This window comes from Passer montanus, unplaced genomic scaffold (assembly GCF_014805655.1).
Source record: "Passer montanus isolate IOZ18808 unplaced genomic scaffold, ASM1480565v1 scaffold10, whole genome shotgun sequence".
NCBI lineage: Eukaryota > Metazoa > Chordata > Aves > Passeriformes > Passeridae > Passer > Passer montanus.
The window spans coordinates 26,061,328-26,081,424 of NW_024356505.1; the positions used below are offsets into that span (position 1 = coordinate 26,061,328).

Genomic DNA, 20,097 nt, shown 5'->3' on the forward strand with positions numbered 1-20,097 from the left:
ATCACTGAACTTAATACCCAGTACTTAAGTCTTATTCCTCTTCTTTATTAATCCTCTCATGTTGATACATGCAATGTTGAATTAATTTATTTAGAAATGGCAGCTGGACACTTTATTTTTAGGAAATAGTAATAAGAAAGCCTCAAACATCTTGAAACATACAGGAAAATTTGTGAAGTATGAAGTAGCTGAAGTGTGTTCTGGTTTTATACTTATGGTAGTATTTGGGAATGCTTTGCTATTATGCTCTGGTGGTCTTGAAACTTTTTCTTGTATTGAGAACTTACTTTGATAGTGTGCATCAAAGATATGAGCATCCTATTAGTTACCTCTTTTATGGCTCTATTAATTGTAATTACAAGTTCGTGTCTGAAAGTGAATTAATTACTCTGTAAGATTGAAGTGCTTTAAGTTTCAGTAGCAAAGCTATAACATTACTATAATTTTAATACCCAAGTGTTTTCATCAGTGAAAACTTCATACTGAATATTTCATAGCTGAGAGGCATAGGAATTTATATTTTCTTCTGAAAACACTCAGCCTCTGAAAGAGATCTTGTCCATGGTGTTGAAAACAGCAAATTCTACTTTGTGGACCAAATGTTCTTCTGCCCTGCATTCCTTTTCAGCTGCATGAAAACTTCCCTGACCATTAGCTGCCCATGCTAAATAATAGCTTTACAGAAGGATGTGCACCTTGGAAAATACTTTGACTGGTGTTGCATTTCAGAAATCTGCATTCTTACCTGAAGCTTTTCATAGAGTTAGTTGCCTAACAAGAAATTGTACCAGAAGATTTTTAGACTTAAAGAAATACTGCTGAAGATCAGATAATGGGCTTGGCAGTTAAGTGATGTTTTCAGTAGTTTTCAGTTTAATTTTTTTTCTGCTGTTACACTTTTGGTTGCCAAGCGAATCATAAAAGGATGCAGGTATTTGAGAAGAAACTTGGAAACAAACATTTCTGGTAAAACCTTGTAAGGATCTAGCTTTATAAACTTGTAATTGTGCAGTCCTTCTTGAAGTATGGAAATAATTAAATGGTCTTAACTTTTCAGAACAGGAGCAGAAATTGCTGATTTTAAGTAGTTTTTCTTCTTTCTGCCTTCTGGCAACAAGTAACTTCACTGCTTTTTGTTTTGAATATGCAGATAGCTTAGCCCATACATAGCCTGCTGCTCCTGTAGTTTTTTTTTTTTTTAACAGTCTTCTGGATATTTTCTTTATAATAAGGTGAAGGACTGTATTTTGGGCATTGAAGGAACTGTATTTTCTTTTATGATCAGAAGATTAATGTGCTAGTGAGCTTTTACTGTAGTGTCCTGTGATTTTCTTAACCTGCAGTAAGATGCTGTTACTGCAGTGAAGGTGCTTGCTATACATTGTTTCCTCCTCCTTTGATGATGGTACTTGCTTTTAAAACTTTTCCTTTTTTTGTGCCCTGCATTCCTTTTCCGCTGCATGAAAACTTCCCTGACCATTAGCTGCCCATGCTAATGCTGATAGAAGGAATGGCCAGGAGAGTTCTTTTAGCCACAACCTGTACATGATCTGTCTTAAGTCATTTGCACAACTGTAAATGAAAGCAGCCTAATCTTAGGGTTCTTCTTCTGTAACAGTGTTGTCTTGCCTTTAAGAACTCTAGGACACTACAAGTATGGCAGTAGTCTGGGAATCAAACTTGTGTTGTTTATAAGTATTATTAACTGACTGTAAGTGTAATTAGTTGACTATATATTATGGTGGCATATGGTGTGGTTGTGTTGGTATTTTGTGAGTTTTTTTCCCTGCCTTCCACCCTCCCACATAGTGCAAGGTTCCTTTGCATGCCTTCTTCCTCCTGCTCCCCCTCCTTTTACTGGCCTGTTGCTGCATATCTGACCTTTTAGAGATCACCATTTTTTTAGATTCACTTTTTAGCTTTTATATTTCTATTTGGAGTTTGACTCTGCCTTAATTGTGCTGATCAGGTTAATGAGGGTCATCTAGTGTAATCTATGGCAAATACAGAAATTACAATTTTCAGTGATTTCTGAAATACAGCATTACTGGAGCAGTACTGTCATGGATTTTACAGAGAACTTAAAAGTGACAGCTTGAGATAGTAATAGGAAAGGAACATATCATGGAGGCCAAACAACATTTGTCCTTCTTTCTTTGACATTATGTACTAGATTCTTGAGAAGGGTCTTCTGTGCCTTCTCAGCCTGCAAACATTTATGCTTTGCGACTGCTTGCTCCAGACATGGTATTTTTGTGTTTAATGGAAGACAAGTCCATCACACTCCTGAAGTGTTCTCTTCTGTATAAAATTTAGTGTCCACTCATTGCAAGGCATTTTGCAGTTGATCAGTAGTACAATGTGTCCATTACTTTATTTTGAACCTGTTACTATGGTTTTATTTGATGCAAATTTGATACTTGGTATTTGCACCTAGGGTGGCAAGGGTCAGTTATTCTGTGCTCACCTTTCCAATACCTCTTCCCATAACCTTTTTGGGTATGCTGCAGAGTACATAGATGACTGCCTGTTCTTGGCTTGCTGATGGTGGCTACTGATGCTGTAATCAGAACCTGAAGTGACCCCAAAGAGATAATTGAGCCTGGATTTGTGTGGAACATGTCCTGGTCTGCTTCGGTGACCCTCCCGTGCTTTCCATTGTCAGAGACTTAAACTGGCCTTGAGCAGGAGCAGCTGAGGTCCCTTTGCATGTGCTTGTTCAGTCTCAGCACTGTGTGAAAATGGCCATTCTGCTCCTGTGCTTGCACAGATCCTGGAGACAATACTCTTGGATTTAGCTGAGTGGAGTCTGCACTAGTGTCTGTGGTGTGGCTTGTCTGTCAATGGGTTTATCTGTCCTAAGGATTGTTAAGAGTTGGCTGTATTTAGCTACACATTTAATTTAATTAATTTTTTAGAGTAATAGGACATTGCACAGTTATGAGCAGGGTATTTGTAAGAAATTTTAGGAATTAGCTTTGAATAAATTTTAATACTTAGTTTGCCTGCTACCTATGGTTGTCTTAGGGCTATGGTTAAGTTTTGTGAACAAAAAATAATCCTTCCTGCACATAGACTTAGTTTTTACATAAACATGAGGACTTTTCCTGTGTCCAGAGACAGGAATTATATAAACTCCGCTAGGCTATTACCTGTTTAAAAAAATTTTTTAGTTATTCTTACTGATACTAAAAGTAGAAAAGGAAGATTGAATTGAAAAAGAAACTTTTCTCTCTGAATGTATTTGTTGACAGAATTCCTTGATAAATTTGATATTCATGTTAATTTGGGGGAACCATTGTGGTTTTAAACATCACTGAATATAAAAGTTTTTTAAAATGAGAAAACCTGATACATATATGAGTTGCCTATTGATTTGCTGTTTTACGTGTAAGAAGGCTATTGAAGGATTATTTTTCCTTAGCTTGTTGGACTGGTAAGTGGATTAGTAGTTGGATAAAATATAAACACATTTTTTGAAAAACAGAGAAGTAACAAGTGAGCATGTGTTTGAAAATATTTGAGAACTGTTGGCATTTGACAGTTTTGGGCCTTTCAGTTCAGTAATATTTCCTAAACTGTTGCAGTAATTTCCTTTGAATTTTTGACACTCAGTGAGGAGGAAATAAAACCATGACCATTTGGACTGATTATAGTTTTTTGAATCCCAGTTCTTTTATCTTCTCGTAGTACTGAGTATGAATTCTGTTTTTTAAGTAAATTGTTCAATTGTATCTAATATAGTGCATCTTGCATGTAAATAGTTTTCTTGCAGTAATCTTTTTCCACAATTTTCTGTGAGCTGAAAAGGTTTGATTTTGCTATACAAGTTGTTACTTTGAAATCTGATTCCAGTGGATGATGATCAGGAATGCTGTGTAACAGCATTCTTTGTATGACTTTTCACCAAGACTTCTTTCATGCAGCTGCTTGGGGAAAGGCCAGCTAACAATGTGGTGGTTTTATGTCATGGTCCAGACCCTCTTCCCACCCCCTGGGTTAGCGGCAGGATCTCCCAAGTCTATAAAAACATTATATGCTAGGCTTTCCCATTGCTGCTGTTATTATTAGAATCTCACTGTCTGGTTTACTGTTCTGATGAGTTTTCTTGGTGTTAATGTCTAAGAATGTGGATGGTGTAATGTTATATATACACCCTGAGATGTATGCATTTTGCAAGTGCTTACCTACAAATGTTCTGGCCTTTTGGAGCAGATTTACAGCAGTGTGTGTATTTTTTCTTACTGGGAAAGAGAATAAAAGATAATAAATTTAAAATACTGCAGTAATATAAATTCATGTATTACCATATAAAGTATTGTGTATTTATGATTTATATTACTGGTAATCACAATGTATATGTAGTATTTTTTTTTTAGAGTTTTAGGTGCTAATTTACACATTTCTTCCTTTTGTTGTATGAAAGGATTTCTTGCGAGAGGTGGAAGAACTCAATAATTCCATAGCATGCCAGATAAAAATTATTAAAGCTATTAGCTTCCTCAGTGGACCAATGGAATTTCACCGGTAGCTGTTTTGAAAACAAACTATTTGTTGTGCTGCAGAGTGATGTTTCAAAAAGCATCAATTCTTTACTTGAGGTCCAGGTTTTTCTAAATGGAGTGTTTTGTGAAATTCAGTAGTAGGACTTTGTAGGATGAAGCCTTTTTCTTCACAGACAAATAGTATTTATTTTACCTTTTTAATAAATTGTCCATTCTATACGGATGGTGAGGTTGGCTACCAACCACAGCAGTGAGAGCTGTAGTGGTTAGTGTGGCACCTTCTTTTTACCCCTCTTCAAAAAGTGGATCAAACAATATAATATGAATAATGCTGTATAAACTATAGCAAACTCGAAATCTTTATTTAATAGAGTAAGGAAAAGACAGTAATGTCAGCTGACAGATGACTTATGTGCAAGTTTTCTTGTTTTTAGAGGAAAGGAAGATCAGGGTTAAAAGTATATGGAATGTCTTAATGAGGAGACGCTTAACTAAAGGTTTAAAATAGTGCTTAATCTTTCCCTTTGGCAAAGAGTAAAGGTAATGGTCTTAAGTACATGTTTGAAAGGTGGATCCAGCAGAGTCAAATGGAGCTCAGCCTTTGGGTCAGTCAGCAGATCTGATCGTTGTGGAAATGGAGGGTGCAATTTCATGTAATCTAGGGCAGCTGTTGACTCCTGCTGCAAGGAGGGGACTGTGGTGTTCCCCTGACTGGGTGTTTCTGCACTGATGGTTTTGTATATGTAATCATGTGACCTCAGTGTGATTGCTTCAAACCACTGATTGATCTTGCTCAAAGGTAAACTATTAAGTTTCCCAGAAATTTAGTAATGAGATGAAAGAAAAAATTATTTGCCCTGCTACACAGCAAACTCATACTGCAAGGAGAGGGCAGGGATGTACAGCTGAAAGCAAACAGTAAGGTGAGATCCTGCTTTTCAATGACAATATACAGCTGAAATGGATTGAGGTGGATCTTAATTATCCTAATTGACAACTTGAAGCAACCCTCATAAGAAACTAACATTTCAATAAAGATTCTTTCCATGCTAGAATAATAAATGTATTCTCTTGGTTTGGGAGTGAGCTGTAGCTAGAAACAAAGTAAGACTTCTTTAATGAATTATAATGGCCTCTTCAGGAACTTAGAATGCATAAACAAACTTTGCTCTGAGATTGCTGCGTGGTTAGGGGACAGTGATAATATCCCAGAACTCTTGTGCTGCCAGGCTGGTGCTGTGGCTGGAGTTCAGTGTGGCTGCACCATTTTGGTCTCTGCAGTGTGTTAGTGCTCTGCTGCACGGCTTCAGCCCTGGCTGTGGGTCAGAGTGGTTTCCCTACTCTGTGCCTTGTCGTTCATAAGCAATTCATGAGCTTCCCTTGTTGTGGATGGTAGGATGGATTATATGTTTGTTGCTGTTATTTTATTATGAAGTCAAAGACGATGAAAACAAGGCTTGAAAACTTGCACTGGAAGGCAGTTTAGAAGTACTGTGAGTTTATTTATGGGGGAGGTGTTTGTGAATCAAATTTTGGACAATTAAGCAGTAGTTGTAAAGGCGAAAATTTAGTTAGATGGGTAACATGCTGTGTATTATTTATCTTCCTGGGTTTTCTTTGTTAATTTACTTTGGTAGAGTTTACTTCTAATTATAGAGCTCTTTGTTGGCAACAATCTTGTGTTTGCTGATGGTGGAATTGCTAGGAATTACTTTTCCTTGTCACATGGGGATAACAGATCAACTATTTATTTTCAGCTAGGGGTCTGAAGTCTGAGCTTTGTTACTCTGAACATTAGTGAACAATGTACATTAAAATTCTGCCTGCTAAGTATGTACTCCTAGGTTTGCGCTGAGTTAAAAATCAGTAAGGCACCAGAAATAAAAATCTCAGTGAAGATTGGTAACATTTGGATAGATTCTATGGTGGTAATTAAACATTTTGTGAACTAGAATGAAAGGTAAAAAGTGGTAAAATGCTATAGTGTGTCTTTCTAAGAGAAATCAAAGTAAAAATGCATTTAAGTGAAATACTGCAAGTCTCATATGGTGTATTTAAACTTTGAAGACTTTTCAGCATGAATTTCCAATTTCTGATATTGGAAAAATTTGGTTTTGTTATTGTTATCAAAGCAGATTTCAGAGTTGCTTTATATGTGGTTTTCCACATTGTTAGAAAGTTGGTAGAATTTGTTTTCTAAGATCTTTCCAAAGGAAAATGTCTTAGTTATATTTGTATGATATTTTCTTAGAAAGCATACTAGGTTTTTTTGCAAAAGGTAAGCAGCATTTCCCAAAGTTACTGATTTTGAAAGTGCAGTTGAAGTAAGTATTTTTAACTTTGTCTATCACCAATAAGTAAAAATTAAAAACTATGTTTTACAGTTTCTGGATGGAGACACTGATTGTTGTAGAATATTGGGTTTTTTTGGAAGCAAAAGAAGCAGTGAATCTATCAGCCCATTGTAGCCTGGAGGGTTTTCTTCAGCAGTTTCAGAGAAAATAATTCTAGTAAAAGTGCACAAAAATAGGCAAACTCAATGGATAATTTGAATCCTTATGATATGTTTCTTAGGCTTTCTAGTTTAAAAACAAGAAATTAAGTTAATTTGAAACTAAGCAAGGCAAGCAATATCATCTGGTAAAAATACTGTTATTGAGAAGGCACATATGTCAAAAGGCCACTGTCTCAAAGATTGAAAAATAAATAAAATAAAAAAATCTGAGTATAAGGGAAAATTTTGACAACATTTTGCAAACTGCCAGTATCTCTATTTGCAAAAACGTGTCCTGCCCTCTCTTCCTGTTAAAGTTGTCCTGAAAGTGAGATGAAACCAAAAATAAATTGGATGTAAGGAGTTCAGTAGGGATAGTAAAAGTTTGTTAGCAATTACTGCAAGTTTCATAAGTAAAATTTAAAAAGCGAGTAATACGTCTGTGGCCATTTGTCTGGATTCAAACCATACACAAGTAAAGTAAATGGAAACTTATAATTGGTTTAAAGAGTAAATTATATGGTTTATAGAGATGGATTTAATGAACATATTTGGAACAAAAGTGATCTTAAAAATCTTAGGGGTTCCTGGCTAAATTTGGAAAACATTTAAGAAAAAATAGGAATATCTTGCTGTTATTTCTATGCAATATTTGGGTGGAGAAGAGACCTGAGAAAATAATTTCAGTTGCAACAGAAACTAGGGAGAATGTTTTGAATGTTTTTGAATGTGTAGAACAGTGCTGTTGGAGTTTTTATTTTATAATCTAAAACATGGGTGTACAGTGGTATTTTTCCCACTTAAACACTGGTAAAGCTTAAAAGGACTGGTTTTAGTGATTTTTTTTTTTTAATACCTGAATGAGAAGGAGGGAAAAGGTATACAGTTGCTGATGAAATTTTAATTGCCCTAGAATAATTAGTAAGTGATTTGAATAGGAAGTTTATAGTGCAAACTTTATGGCTTAGATGGAGTAAATTGAAAACATATATTTTAAGGTAGTCTTAAATGCCACACATCCTTTTAAATGCTTACTTCTCATACAGGCTTCTATGTACAGTTTGGATGGGTGTCTTTAGAATGTTTCTTTGTCCCTGCAGACAAAGAAAGCAGTTATCATCCAGGAGAAAACAGTAGACAAAAGCATTCAACTTCGAATGTGGCAATAGGTCCTTTATTCTGCTTTATTCTACTCTGAGCCCTGTGCTCAGCCTGAGTAGTTGTCTAAAAGAGAAGGAGATGTCAGCAGAGGATCAGGAAGGTGTTTTTGCACTGTTATATAGTGAGGAACACTCTCAGTTGAACAAAACATGACAAGTAAAACTGTTTATAGGTTAGTAGCTCATTCTCTCAGCACTGGGACCAAGGACATCCATCACACGTTGGCTATAGGTGTCCTTACTTCCCTGCTTGTGCTTTGTAGCTGTAGTGGCTAGACTCTTGATGCTTGGGAAAATGGTTCTTGTGTGCTTTTTTCTGTTTTCCTCCTACTGTCTGGTTCTTTTATGGCAAAATGGAATCTTCTTGACCTCCCTTAACTAGAAAAGTTTTGTGGAGGAGTCTACAGACCTTGAGTTCTCAGAAGGTGGAGATTGCACAGCACCTTTAGACAACCAGTTCTTAACCACATTAGTTATGGAAAAGTGTCTTCTTTACTCTTCCTAAAGGGAACTCTCCTTGATGCTTCCAGGTCAGCTGGATGCTGCTCTCTGACAATTGTGTATTTCTTCACCAGTTAAATTTGGACAAAAGAATATTTAGGAATTTGTGTACAGGGTGTCTTGAATTCAAGTGGATGCTGGTGCTGGAGTTACGCTTTTTTTTTGGTGTAGGCATTTGAGGCTGGTAACATAAGTGTGCTGCAACCACCCCTCTGTTTAAATTCTTGTTGGACATTATTGTGATTTATTATATTATTGTGATTTTCCAACAAGGCCAGATTATCTGGGATCTGAAGGTGCCCGATGGAAACCAGTGGAAAATGTCCCTTGTCCTCAATTCCATGGGCACTTACTAGCCTATGTTCAAAAAGTGTTTTAGTGCTGTGGTGCTTCATTTGTTTCATTATATAGGTCCTGGGTTTGCTCTCATGAAAGTTATAAGCCTGTTACTGGCCACAGCTGTCTAGGATGTACACTTCCTATTTCTAAATAGGAATACATTGTAGTGGTTTGATTTTCTTTTTTTTTTTGGATAGTGGTGGAGCATTATGCAGTTAAAGTTATTCCTGAAACTGGTTCCTTATAATAAAAATTCTTTACCTACATAAATTACAGTTCACTTAGTAGGTGATTTCCCCCCCGCTAATGTCTTTGGTATATTTTGTATATTTACGTAATAATTTTCCATTATATGTAAGTGTAACTAGAGTACAGGCTTAATTACATGTGAGGTAAAAGGTTTCACCATCTGATTATGTGTAGCCAGCTGAAGAAGGTTTATTTTTTTTTTAAATTTCAGTGTCACTTTTTTATTGGTTTAATGGCTTTATTAGATAAATGGTGTTTCTATTTGAGTTAATTTTTTGAGAGAACATTTAAAGATAAATATTCAACATTAACACCATATTAACATTTATTTGTCTTTAGTAAGATGATTCTGGCTTAAGGCAGTTTGCAATTCTTAGAAAAGCCCTTGTAAACACTCTTTCCCTGAAGATATTTCAAGTAGACAAGTGAACACAAAAGGTTGTGGTTTTTATAGGTTTTTTTTCCTCAGTCTGTCTGTTAATGATAATTTTAAAATGGTCTCTTGGAACAGGTTTTAAAAGCAGCTCAGCTTGGCTGTTTATACTTTTTTTTACCCTACTCTTTTATTAGTCTCATGCCTTTTCTGTACAGAATAATTCTAAAGACTGTGAATAAAGTTAGGGAGCAGCACAGATACTGTATTTAGTAGCAGTTGAAACACTAGACCGATATGTGTGGTGTTACTGTAACTGTTGTGTGTGTGTGTGCACTTTTCGTTTTTCATAGAAATTGTAACTATTAATTTAGTAAATGAATAGTTATAATTTCTATGAAGAAATTATAGGGGAGACACCTGATCCATTGGCAGAAACTGGAGAAGATTGGTGCTTTAGGAAAAGTATCTGGAATTGCATATGTGCTTTTTCTTCTAAATACCATTCCAGAGTCTCAGCACTACCACTGTGAGCAAGCACAGCTTTGTGTTTAGCTCAGTTTAAGAGTCAGAGTACAGTTTGGTGAAGAAATTAAGACCTTTTAGATTCTGTAGAGTAGTTGAAAAGAGAAAATCCAAGATGAAAGCTCAGAAAGGTTTGCAGTGAGACAGTATATGGTGGGGCTTGTGTTAAATTTTTTTTCTTTTTTTGGGTGGGGAGGGGTTCTTGTTGTTGTTTTTATTTTTATTATAGCATGCATTTGCACAATGATAATTTACTTTGCTTGCCTAATCTAATAATCTGCTATATTATCTAATTATGTAAGTCTGTCATTTTATGTCCTTAATGTTTGCATACAAGTAAGCCTGGGTAGGAGGAAAGCAGAATTATTTTTAAAGTTTACTGAGGGTCTTGTGGGAAGAGACTTCAGTTTTTCTCTTGGGGAAGAACAGAATTTGTACCAAGTAATTAGCTGCACCAAATTCACTTCTGGATAAGATGATAATACTTGTAATAATTCTGTTATTAATGTCAGTATAGCAATATGTTGGATTAGCTGTGTAGCAGCTTCTGCTAAATCTACAGTTACGGCATATGGTCCTCCACTGAAACAAACCAGTAGCTCTCAGGATCTCTGTTGTAAAAAGGCTTCCAGTTTATAGGTTTGTTTCTGACTTGGAGTTTTTCCCCACCTCCATCCAACCAAATGTCAGACAATTAAGAATGTTGGCTTTCTTAAAATGTTGTTAAAGCACAGTATGGTAAGTAACTAACCATTTATTGATGATCCCAAGTTAATGAATTAGAATATAACTGGATATAAGTATTTGTAGTCTTGTGAAAAAACGAGTTGGCTGAAACTTTATAAATGGAAAAGCAAAGAATTCATAGAGGGGGTGTGAAGGTGTGCATATGTGTTGCAATTTCTATCTACAGAAAGAAACGGGAGTCTATTCAAAATAGAATGATGTTTTTAAAATAAAAATTATACACAGAAATCTTCTGTGGTGCTGTGCTTGTAAGAATACCAGTTTGGTCAGATGCTGCTTCCTTTTTGCAGGACTTGGAGTAGCTTTTATGCAATGACTGTATTAATCCAAGAAATTAAACAAAATAGTTTTTCTGTTTGTGTGTCACTATTTGTATAAATCATTAGTATTTGAATTTCATGGAGTATTACTCGTATAAATTCTCTCTGACTACAATAAAAAATGTATTACTGATCATCTAAACTTTGGATAACAGAAATGAAATGTAAACATGACTTAAGTGTAATTTATGTCCTTAATATTCTAAACAGTTAAAATAATTTGTGGAAAAAAAGTGTTGTAAAAGGTTCTTTGTACTGTAATTGTACTACATTAAAATGTCCTTTAAGCTTCTAGAAAACATTAAATACAATTATAACTTTTTGTAGGTTGGGCTCATGTGGTTTGTGCTCTGTACATTCCCGAGGTGCAGTTTGCAAATGTTTCTACAATGGAGCCTATCGTGTTGCAGTCTGTTCCTCATGATCGTTACAATAAGGTATAATTATATGTATTTTTATATTCAATATATTTATTAAAAAACTTCTAAGATTTAATAATATTAAACTACACTTCATAGAATGCATAGAATTTATATAAATTTCCTAAATGTCTGCAGTAATGCTATAAGTTTTCTGCAATGTCTTTATGATAAATTGAAGAATGAGGAAAGCTGTATTATTAAATTAAGCTGTAAGGTTATCTGCCATGTCTTATTAGTCTTTAGATTAGGGACTGTTTCATTAATTAAAAATACCATGATCTTTGAATATATTGAAGTTTATATTGAAAGGAATCTGAAATATTTTCTATAGCTTAAAATATACTATTGCAGCTTATATGAGATGCTATTATTAATTACCACAAAGTCCTAGGGTTTTTAGTGTTGATATTAACATAAACATGTTTATAGAAATTTATTTTATGACAGAAGGGTATGGTAATATATTAAAGCAAGTGCTTGCTGACTTTTCCCTTTGTAAACAATGTTAACTTTAGTGGCATTATTTGCTTTTAGGAGAACTGCTCCTGAGTAATTGTCAGTGAGCTGGAATGTTTTATAAAGTGTGGTGAGACTTCAAATAAAAAAAGCCCAAAAAGGCAGAGCAATAAACCAGTAGGTTGTTCTTTATTGATAGTTACATTTTTCTTATTTCACTTTTGTTACTTTCTCCTTACTTAACTACATTTTTTTTAATGTTCCCTTCTGCTAATGCGAACTGTCTGAATTTCTGATTAGTTGTGTTACATATTTTTTTTGTGTTGTTATTTTAAACTCTAATTTCTTTTTTCTTTATTTTATAGTAGTTTTTGGACAATGGAGTAAAGTAGGAATAGACTGTTATAAAAAAGAGAAAGAAGAAAAAGGCATACATCTCCTCTTGTGTTCTTCCTGCAGGGAGACCAGTCCGTGTTCACGTTGCTTCTGTGACTTCTCACAGCCCCCACATCCCCTTTCCAAGTTTCCATCTTTGATTTATGGGCTCCCCCTCGATTTTCTAGCCTTTTTCCTTTTTTCTCTCTTTGGTCTTTTCCTTTTCTGTTTCACTTTCTCCAGTTGCTGTCAATATGTTTTATCCATCTTACTTGCCAGTGTAGCTGAAAAACCAGGAGTCAAAGTCTACGTTTTTCTCAAGCTTTCTCATTACTGTCTGAACATCTCTATTTGCATCTCACTGTTTGCTTCTCTCCACATTGGCAAGAGCATGCAACAGCGAGATTCAGTACAGAGCTAAGAAAACGTTTCTGCTTGGGAACAAAGCAGTAAAGATTCGCTGTAACGGATGAGTTTATTTCCTCTCTCTCCTCAACTCTGAGGAAAAAGAACATCTGTTTTCTTTTTCCTTGAGTAGTAGTCAGTCATCATTTTTTTTTTTTTAATTGGTAGTGGTTCTCCCTTAATGTCCTTCAAAAATTCATGGAACACTTTGGATTTTGTTTTATCTTACACCATTTCCATTGGTGGTAATTGGAAAAACCAGGAGTCAAAGTCTACGTTTTTCTCAAGCTTTCTCATTACTGTCTGAACATCTCTATTTGCATCTCACTGTTTGCTTCTCTCCACATTGGCAAGAGCATGCAACAGCGAGATTCAGTACAGAGCTAAGAAAATGTTTCTGCTTGGGAACAAAGCAGTAAAAGATTTGCTGTAACGGATGAGTTTATTTCCCCTCTCTCCTCAACTCTGAGGAAAAAGAACATCTGTTTTCTTTTTCCTTGAGTAGTAGTCAGTCATCATTTTTTTTTTTTAAATTGGTAGTGGTTCTCCCTTAATGTCCTTCAAAAATTCATGGAACACTTTGGATTTTGTTTTATCTTACACCATTTCCATTGGTGGTAATTGGATATTGGATGAGTAAATCCTTGTAACTTCAAAAAACGGACTGTGTCTTTTATTATTACTTGTTGACAAAATCCATTGTTTGTCTTTAGTCTTTATTAATTACTTTTCATCATAACTAAAGTTTTTTCTTTCTCAAACAGTTTTTGTCCTAAATATATGACAATACAGTTGTGCTTTGCTACTAAAATTCTAGTTTCTGTTTTTGTTGGTCTGTACTTACTGTGTTTTTCTTTCTCACTAGATAGTTACTAGCACCATACAGTTAATGTAGAGAGAGTTCCTGGTGTTGTCCAGCTCTAAGTTCTCTGTGCTCGGGGCAGGTGTTCTGATTGAAGTCTATTTTCCATGTTAGCAGTCAGCCTAAAACTACTTTCAGCAGGCCACTACAGTTTATTGTGAAGTAGAGTGGGGTCGGTGTCAGAAATGCCAGCGTTTGGGGTCACACCCCTAGCCTGCAAATTATATTATTTTTGTTCTCTCTTTTAACAGAACTCAGATTTCACTGTCATTATTTGCTCCTTTTGGGTCAGGGGGATAGTGGCTGTAGGTGTCAGGGGAATCCAAGACATGGCTGTACTGCAGTTGCTACAGCAAACCGATTGAAACCAATCAAGCTGCAGTGCCAGCAGCAGTCTGTTGTGACAGTTCTGAGTTCAGAGAAGTGCTGACTGACAGGGAACTCTCAACTCTGGCTAAGTCTGGAGCTGGTGCTGAGTTTAGTACTGCTGTGGTTAAACTGCCGTGGCTTCCCAAGAAGGCTATTATTGAGCAATACCCCCAAAACCAATACAACTATTAGTTCCCTTTTCACGTAGCTTGCCATAATTTCACCTTCTTACTTCTATTGCTATTCCAGATAAACTGTGTTTATTTAAATGATACTTTTTTAAGATCTGAAATTTTGTAAAACATTTCACTCTGACTTTATTAATTTGCGTAAAAATGGAAGGAAAAGCTGGTTTTTTGAGCAATAGGTATGACAAACAGTTGTTGAAACATCTGTTGCACATTGAGAACAAATGTAAACATGTAATTAGGAAAAAAATTACTGGAGTTGTTTCCTTTTTCTTAGAGAGGCTTAGTGATAATTTCATTCTGTTTGTCAGCTCAGGTTGGAGGAGATTTTAAGTAAGATGTTATTTCCTGTAAAGTTCTAAATAATGCTCTGTGCATGGCTGGATACATATAGAAAACTAGCATATGGAAATGGGGGAAAATACAGGCTAAAGAAAATTACCATGAGGGAGAAATTATACTGTAGTCTTTAAAGTAAATATATTTTAAGTTTTCCCACATGTAGTACTTTTTTAATGTTTGGGGTTTTTCCCTATGCACTTGTTTCTTTACTAAACACTGCAAAATATGCAGTATTACCAAGTACAGTAGTCTTAAATACAAGAAGAAATGTTGTAGATATCAAAGCATGGGGCTTGTCCATATAGAGATATTTGGCTGCTATTTCCCCGAATTTTGCCTGCTTCAGGGATAAAAGCCATCACATTACAGAATGAATCCACCTAATTATTTGATTAATGAGTTACCTATCAGGAAAGCTCCTCTTACACAAGTACTTCCAAAAAAGAAATGGGCTATTAGTTGCTCTTCTTTTCAGAAATAGGTGTTTCTTTTTCCTTGGATAGTTATGCATGGATGATATATATTTATTTTATGTCAGCTTTTTTTGTCTCTTTCAGGTTAATTTGAAACTGTGATAATTTTATATAATTACTGCTTTTAGGAATGTCTTTTAAGAACTGATTTAAAGATAAGTGCATTTGGAGTTTCTTGATCTGCCTCATAATGAATGCAGCTGGCAAACTTTTCTTTCAGTACTTGCTGCAACAATGAGAAATTTCTGTATGATTCCTAGGTTTGATTTTGGGATCAGAGAATGACATTCAGTAGCTGTTATAAGTAAACTATTTCTGAAATTACTTTTTGCGTTATACATATATTGTATATACATATATATACATATACATATACATATTTTTTGTCTCATCTTCCCTTTGGTCTTTGCTTTTGCAAAGAACGTTTACACTTTGAATCTTTGGAGGGAAAATACTGACAGTAACATAAAGACAGCTGTACAAAATACATATTTTACCTTTAAAGCAAATAAGATGTTTGTTCTATTTCTGAGTAAAATTTCCTTGCTAAATCAAAAGCTTTTGTTTCTTTTCCGGTGAATTTGGGAGAGTACGCTCTTCCCTTAAGGGCTTTGAAGAAGAGTGCAGCTGTAGGTGGTAGGACACAGTTTTGAACTTTGACATTTCAGAGGCTTCATAGGTGTAGCATTTGTATGGATTTGCAAATACATGCAAGTCTCCCTTTGTGAAAGAAAGACAAAGTTTTCAGGCTTTTGGAATTGTTTGTGTATCTAAGAGAAGGTACAAATATGAGAAGTTCAGCTGTAGAGAACTTACTGTCTGTTGGAACCTTCTTTGTCCCTGTTTCATATGGAATTCTAGGAAACAGGTTTAAGGCATATCATGACTATTGTAGGAAAGTTCTTTGAGCTTCTTAAAATGAATAGTCAGTCCACTGTGTTGCATTTAAACTTGTTAATAATGTAGCTTGTAGTAATTTTTCAGTCATTGTACTGTAAATTGCTCTAAGAGGTCTGAAAACAGAAGACCCTACACGTAGGGTAAATACTGAAAAATTGAATCTACCTTTCTGCTAAGTGGAATGCTTGTATTGCTCTTCTTTCTGAGCATCAGTGAGGAAAAAACTGTAAGCACTTGAAACAAAACTCTGAAAAAAACAAAGTAATTGGAGTTTGAGTTTTGTGGAGTTTATTGAACTCTGTTTATAGAAGTATCTTACTTTGAAGTTACTTACACTTAATATAGTGACTCAGATGAGGCTGATAGATCATGACCTTGTTCGTTCCTAAAATCTAAACGTGTCAGGTCATGGTATGGAAAGCTAAAAAGCAGCCAGTCTCAGACCCTGTCAAACAACTGAATTATCAGTGTTCACCACCTTGAGGTACAAAAGAAGCAAGGCAAAGAATTAAGTAGGATTATCCCCTTTCTGATCTTTTAAATGTTAGGTTATAGGGTATGATTTTAGGATATATTAGCTTTTTAAAGTAGTGTGGAAACTGTACAAGAATAATTCTCCAACCTTCAAGTCTTGCATATTAACAAAAATGCTTTAGTTAGCTGACACCTCCTGTTAACTGTTGTTCTAAAAATCTCTGTAACGGGCTGTTCTGATCTCAGAATTTCACTAATTTTCCTGTCTAAGACTGGTTTTGCATTATATAATTAAAAAAAAAATAATTCAGTGGTCTCCTGGTCCATTTTTCCCACCTTGTTTTCTGCTACACGTGATTGATGTTGTTTGCATTTATTATTCTACTCATTCTCTGCCTCACTGAAAGGAGGTTGTGACAAAATTGTTAGGCAGTTAAAATAGAGACAATTTTGTTTTTTGACATAAAGAAGTTTCTCTTTTCTCATTAAGGATCTTATGATGGGGAATGGGGTTTCTGCAGAGTGTCCTTAATGTTTAATACTCAGTAAAGTTCTCTCATATAAAAACAAAACTTAATCCACCACAGTACTGGATGATACTTTCATTAAGAATCTCTTCTTAAATTGTTGAATTTTACACATGAATGTGATATGGTATAGAGTCTCTCTAAATGCTCTTTCAGTAATTAGGACAGGAAAAAGTGAAAAGAGATTTAGTTTCACCTGATGTTTCTCCGTGGAATGCTGGTGAGAGAGTGTAGTGATGCCTAGTATAGTAGTGAACTTCCATACTGTATGTATCCATGTTTATCAGCCACTTGTTAAAAGAAAAGTATTGAATGGTGAGGAAGAAATTGCATTTTTTGGGGCCTAATTTCTTTCTTCTGTTTTACTAAGAATGTTTTTGAAAACATTCAAAATTGCCATGGCATCCCAGTAAAAGAAATAAATTGACAGAAATGCTATGAAAAGATTTCCAGGTACTAAACAGCTTGTTTTGGAGGTTGAAATGTGTTTGGTATATTCATTCAAGCTTTTTTACAGAAGGTTCTTGATTGATTAATTTACAAGATATTTATAGGTCTATCCAAGTCATACTGAAATAGTTATCCAAACAAAGCAGAGTTCAGTTAAACACCAATTTAATTAAAAGTAGCTGTGTATCATATGAATATTGAAACATGCTATAACACTTGGAAAATTCTTTGCACCAAATGTACAAAAAAATTTCAAGTTTGCAGGTTTTTTGTATGTAATTGTGTAGATATATATATACCATATGGCATATTATACCATTAGGCACTCAGTCTGATGTTTATGAAATCCACAAATACAGGTTATATTAAATGATTATGAAAATGATTGAGACTTAAAAGGACATAAATGCAAACTTGAAAGCAAGGACAGTTGGGAAGCCTAATGCTATTAACCCTTGGCTGTTTAACCCTTTGGGTGGTTGACAATGGTATGAAATGTAAGCAAATTAGTAATTGTACTGCCTTAACATTGGTGAAGTGTTATACAAATCCTGAGAGTCTGCCAGGTGATCTCCTTTTGCTAACAAGCATGATTAGACTTCCATGAAGAACTTCTTACACCAGCTTAGCTGCAAAATCCAGTAGTTCTCAGCCTAGGATCTCCTGTAACACAGCATTTGTTTGTATACTTCTTACCAAATTAAGTATTTTCTCTTTGATAGACATGCTATATTTGTGATGAACAAGGCAGAGAAAGTAAAGCAGCCACTGGTGCTTGTATGACATGTAATAAACATGGATGTCGACAAGCTTTTCACGTAACGTGGTAAGTATATTTTATTATTTAATATTTCTGATGTTCCAGAAGGAATCAATACACACAGTGTAATGAATAAGCTCCTTATTTAGTACATCTTTTGAGTAAAGAAATACAGCAAAGTGGTTTGTTTTTATAATAGTGTTTACTAACAATATGGCAGTGGCAGCATAGATTTTGCTGTGAGCTGCAGAAGCTGTCTGATAATACTCCCTTGGGTGGTATTAAATGGTGTGTGCTCCTGTGAATAAGTATTGGGGAGTTTGGGTTTTTGTTCTTGGTCTTAGGTTATTTTTCTTAGAGGCTGTTTAATAGGATACGGGGTATGAAGATATTATTTGTTAGCATTGCCTACTAACTGATTTTGATGTTTCCTTTTGCTAAATCAGTGGGAAAATTTTTACTGTATGTAAAAATGCACTAGACTCATCCTCTCCAGTATGGATTTCCAAACATTTGGGAGCAACTCACTTGACTGGTTTTATGGTACAGATCATCCTGAACTATTCAGATTTCATGTGTTACTGCCAGAGAAAAAAAAGCTGTGTTCTCCACCCTCTGATTAATTCCACTTTAAGATATTTAGTTTTCCTTCCATTCAGGAGATGCTTGTTTCACTTTATGGACTTCTAAAAGAGGCTGGATAATTAGATTAAACCACATGTCAACAGGTAAAAGGAAGCAGAAAGGGTTCTACTCCAAAATTTGCAGGCATTATTTGTTTTTTCAGTTTCAGCTGGAGCTATTTTACAGTAGTGGGCAGATTTATCTAGGCTATCTAGCTACATAATCTGTGGATTTACCTGTCTGTTTATGACTGCCCCAGTATGCTGCTTCATGACCAGTTCAGTCAGGGGAATGGTATTTACACATCAGCTTAAATCACTTAAATGTATTTTCTTCAGTGTACTCAAGTGATAATGTGTATGTCTTGTGGAGATCTTGAAGGGTTTGATTCCATTGTTTTGGTGCTGATAATCTTGGCAACTCTTCATTTATTTAATTGCTTGACTACTTTGCAAGTTTTTTTCTTTCATAAGCATCTAATTTTTCATTGGATGTGATCAATGTCAAGTTTCTTTTTATGGTGAAAATGGATTGCGTTCCTCAAAGCATGCATACCATGTAAAGGGATTACTTAGAGATGTGAAAAAATGTGTACATCCAAGTGCTTGTATGAAAGGTCTCTTTCCTTTCAAACACTTGGGTACATACAAGAGTCCTTTTCATCTTTTTACTTTATTCCAAAACCCTGAATGCTGTGAAGAGCATGAGACTTCAAGTTGAAAATTAAAACAGCTGTCTTGCCACTTTTTAGAATGTTTTGGTTCAAAAACATGGTCTATACTACAAAATGATATCTAGCTGGAGAGTAGTAGTATGGCTGGAGATAATTGGAGGCTTCTGTAATATTAAACAAAAAAGGGAAGAAAAACGTGAAGACTACGAGAAATCCAGGGCAAGATGTATCACATTTGGATTATCAGAATGGTTGTCTAATGAAAAATGAGCTTGAGTGCATGTTTTTTGTAAGAGAAGCTTAGAAACAATACATCTTTGCTTAAAGACATCCTCTTTATTATTTTTCTAGTTGGTATCAGCTGTAGCTGTGCCTGTATTTAGTATTTCTGGGTTTTCCAAGAGCATATTTTTAAAAATCTGTGAAAATGAACCACATTCTATAATATTCTTTCATTTAAATACGCTCGTGTATCGTTTTGACTGTAACATTGCATTATTATGGTGTCTTGGTTTGAAAGACAGGTGTCTGCCAAGGAAGGCAGGAGCCTCCCTTAGAATGGAGAGTAGGATCCCCCTCCCTCC

The 20,097-nt window shown here is 35.1% G+C and overlaps 1 protein-coding gene across 6 annotated transcripts in view; it reads left to right on the top strand.

Annotated features, from left to right (window-relative positions):
* MLLT10 (MLLT10 histone lysine methyltransferase DOT1L cofactor) overlaps positions 1 to 20,097 on the top strand; it is a 121,950-nt gene that overhangs the window by 22,001 nt on the left and 79,852 nt on the right. For all 6 annotated transcript variants that reach the window (XM_039704702.1, XM_039704713.1, XM_039704709.1 and 3 more), the window contains 2 exons: positions 11,541 to 11,650; positions 18,179 to 18,282. In XM_039704702.1, the coding sequence (XP_039560636.1) occupies positions 11,541 to 11,650; positions 18,179 to 18,282 (214 nt within the window). The remainder of the gene's footprint in view (positions 1 to 11,540; positions 11,651 to 18,178; positions 18,283 to 20,097) is intronic.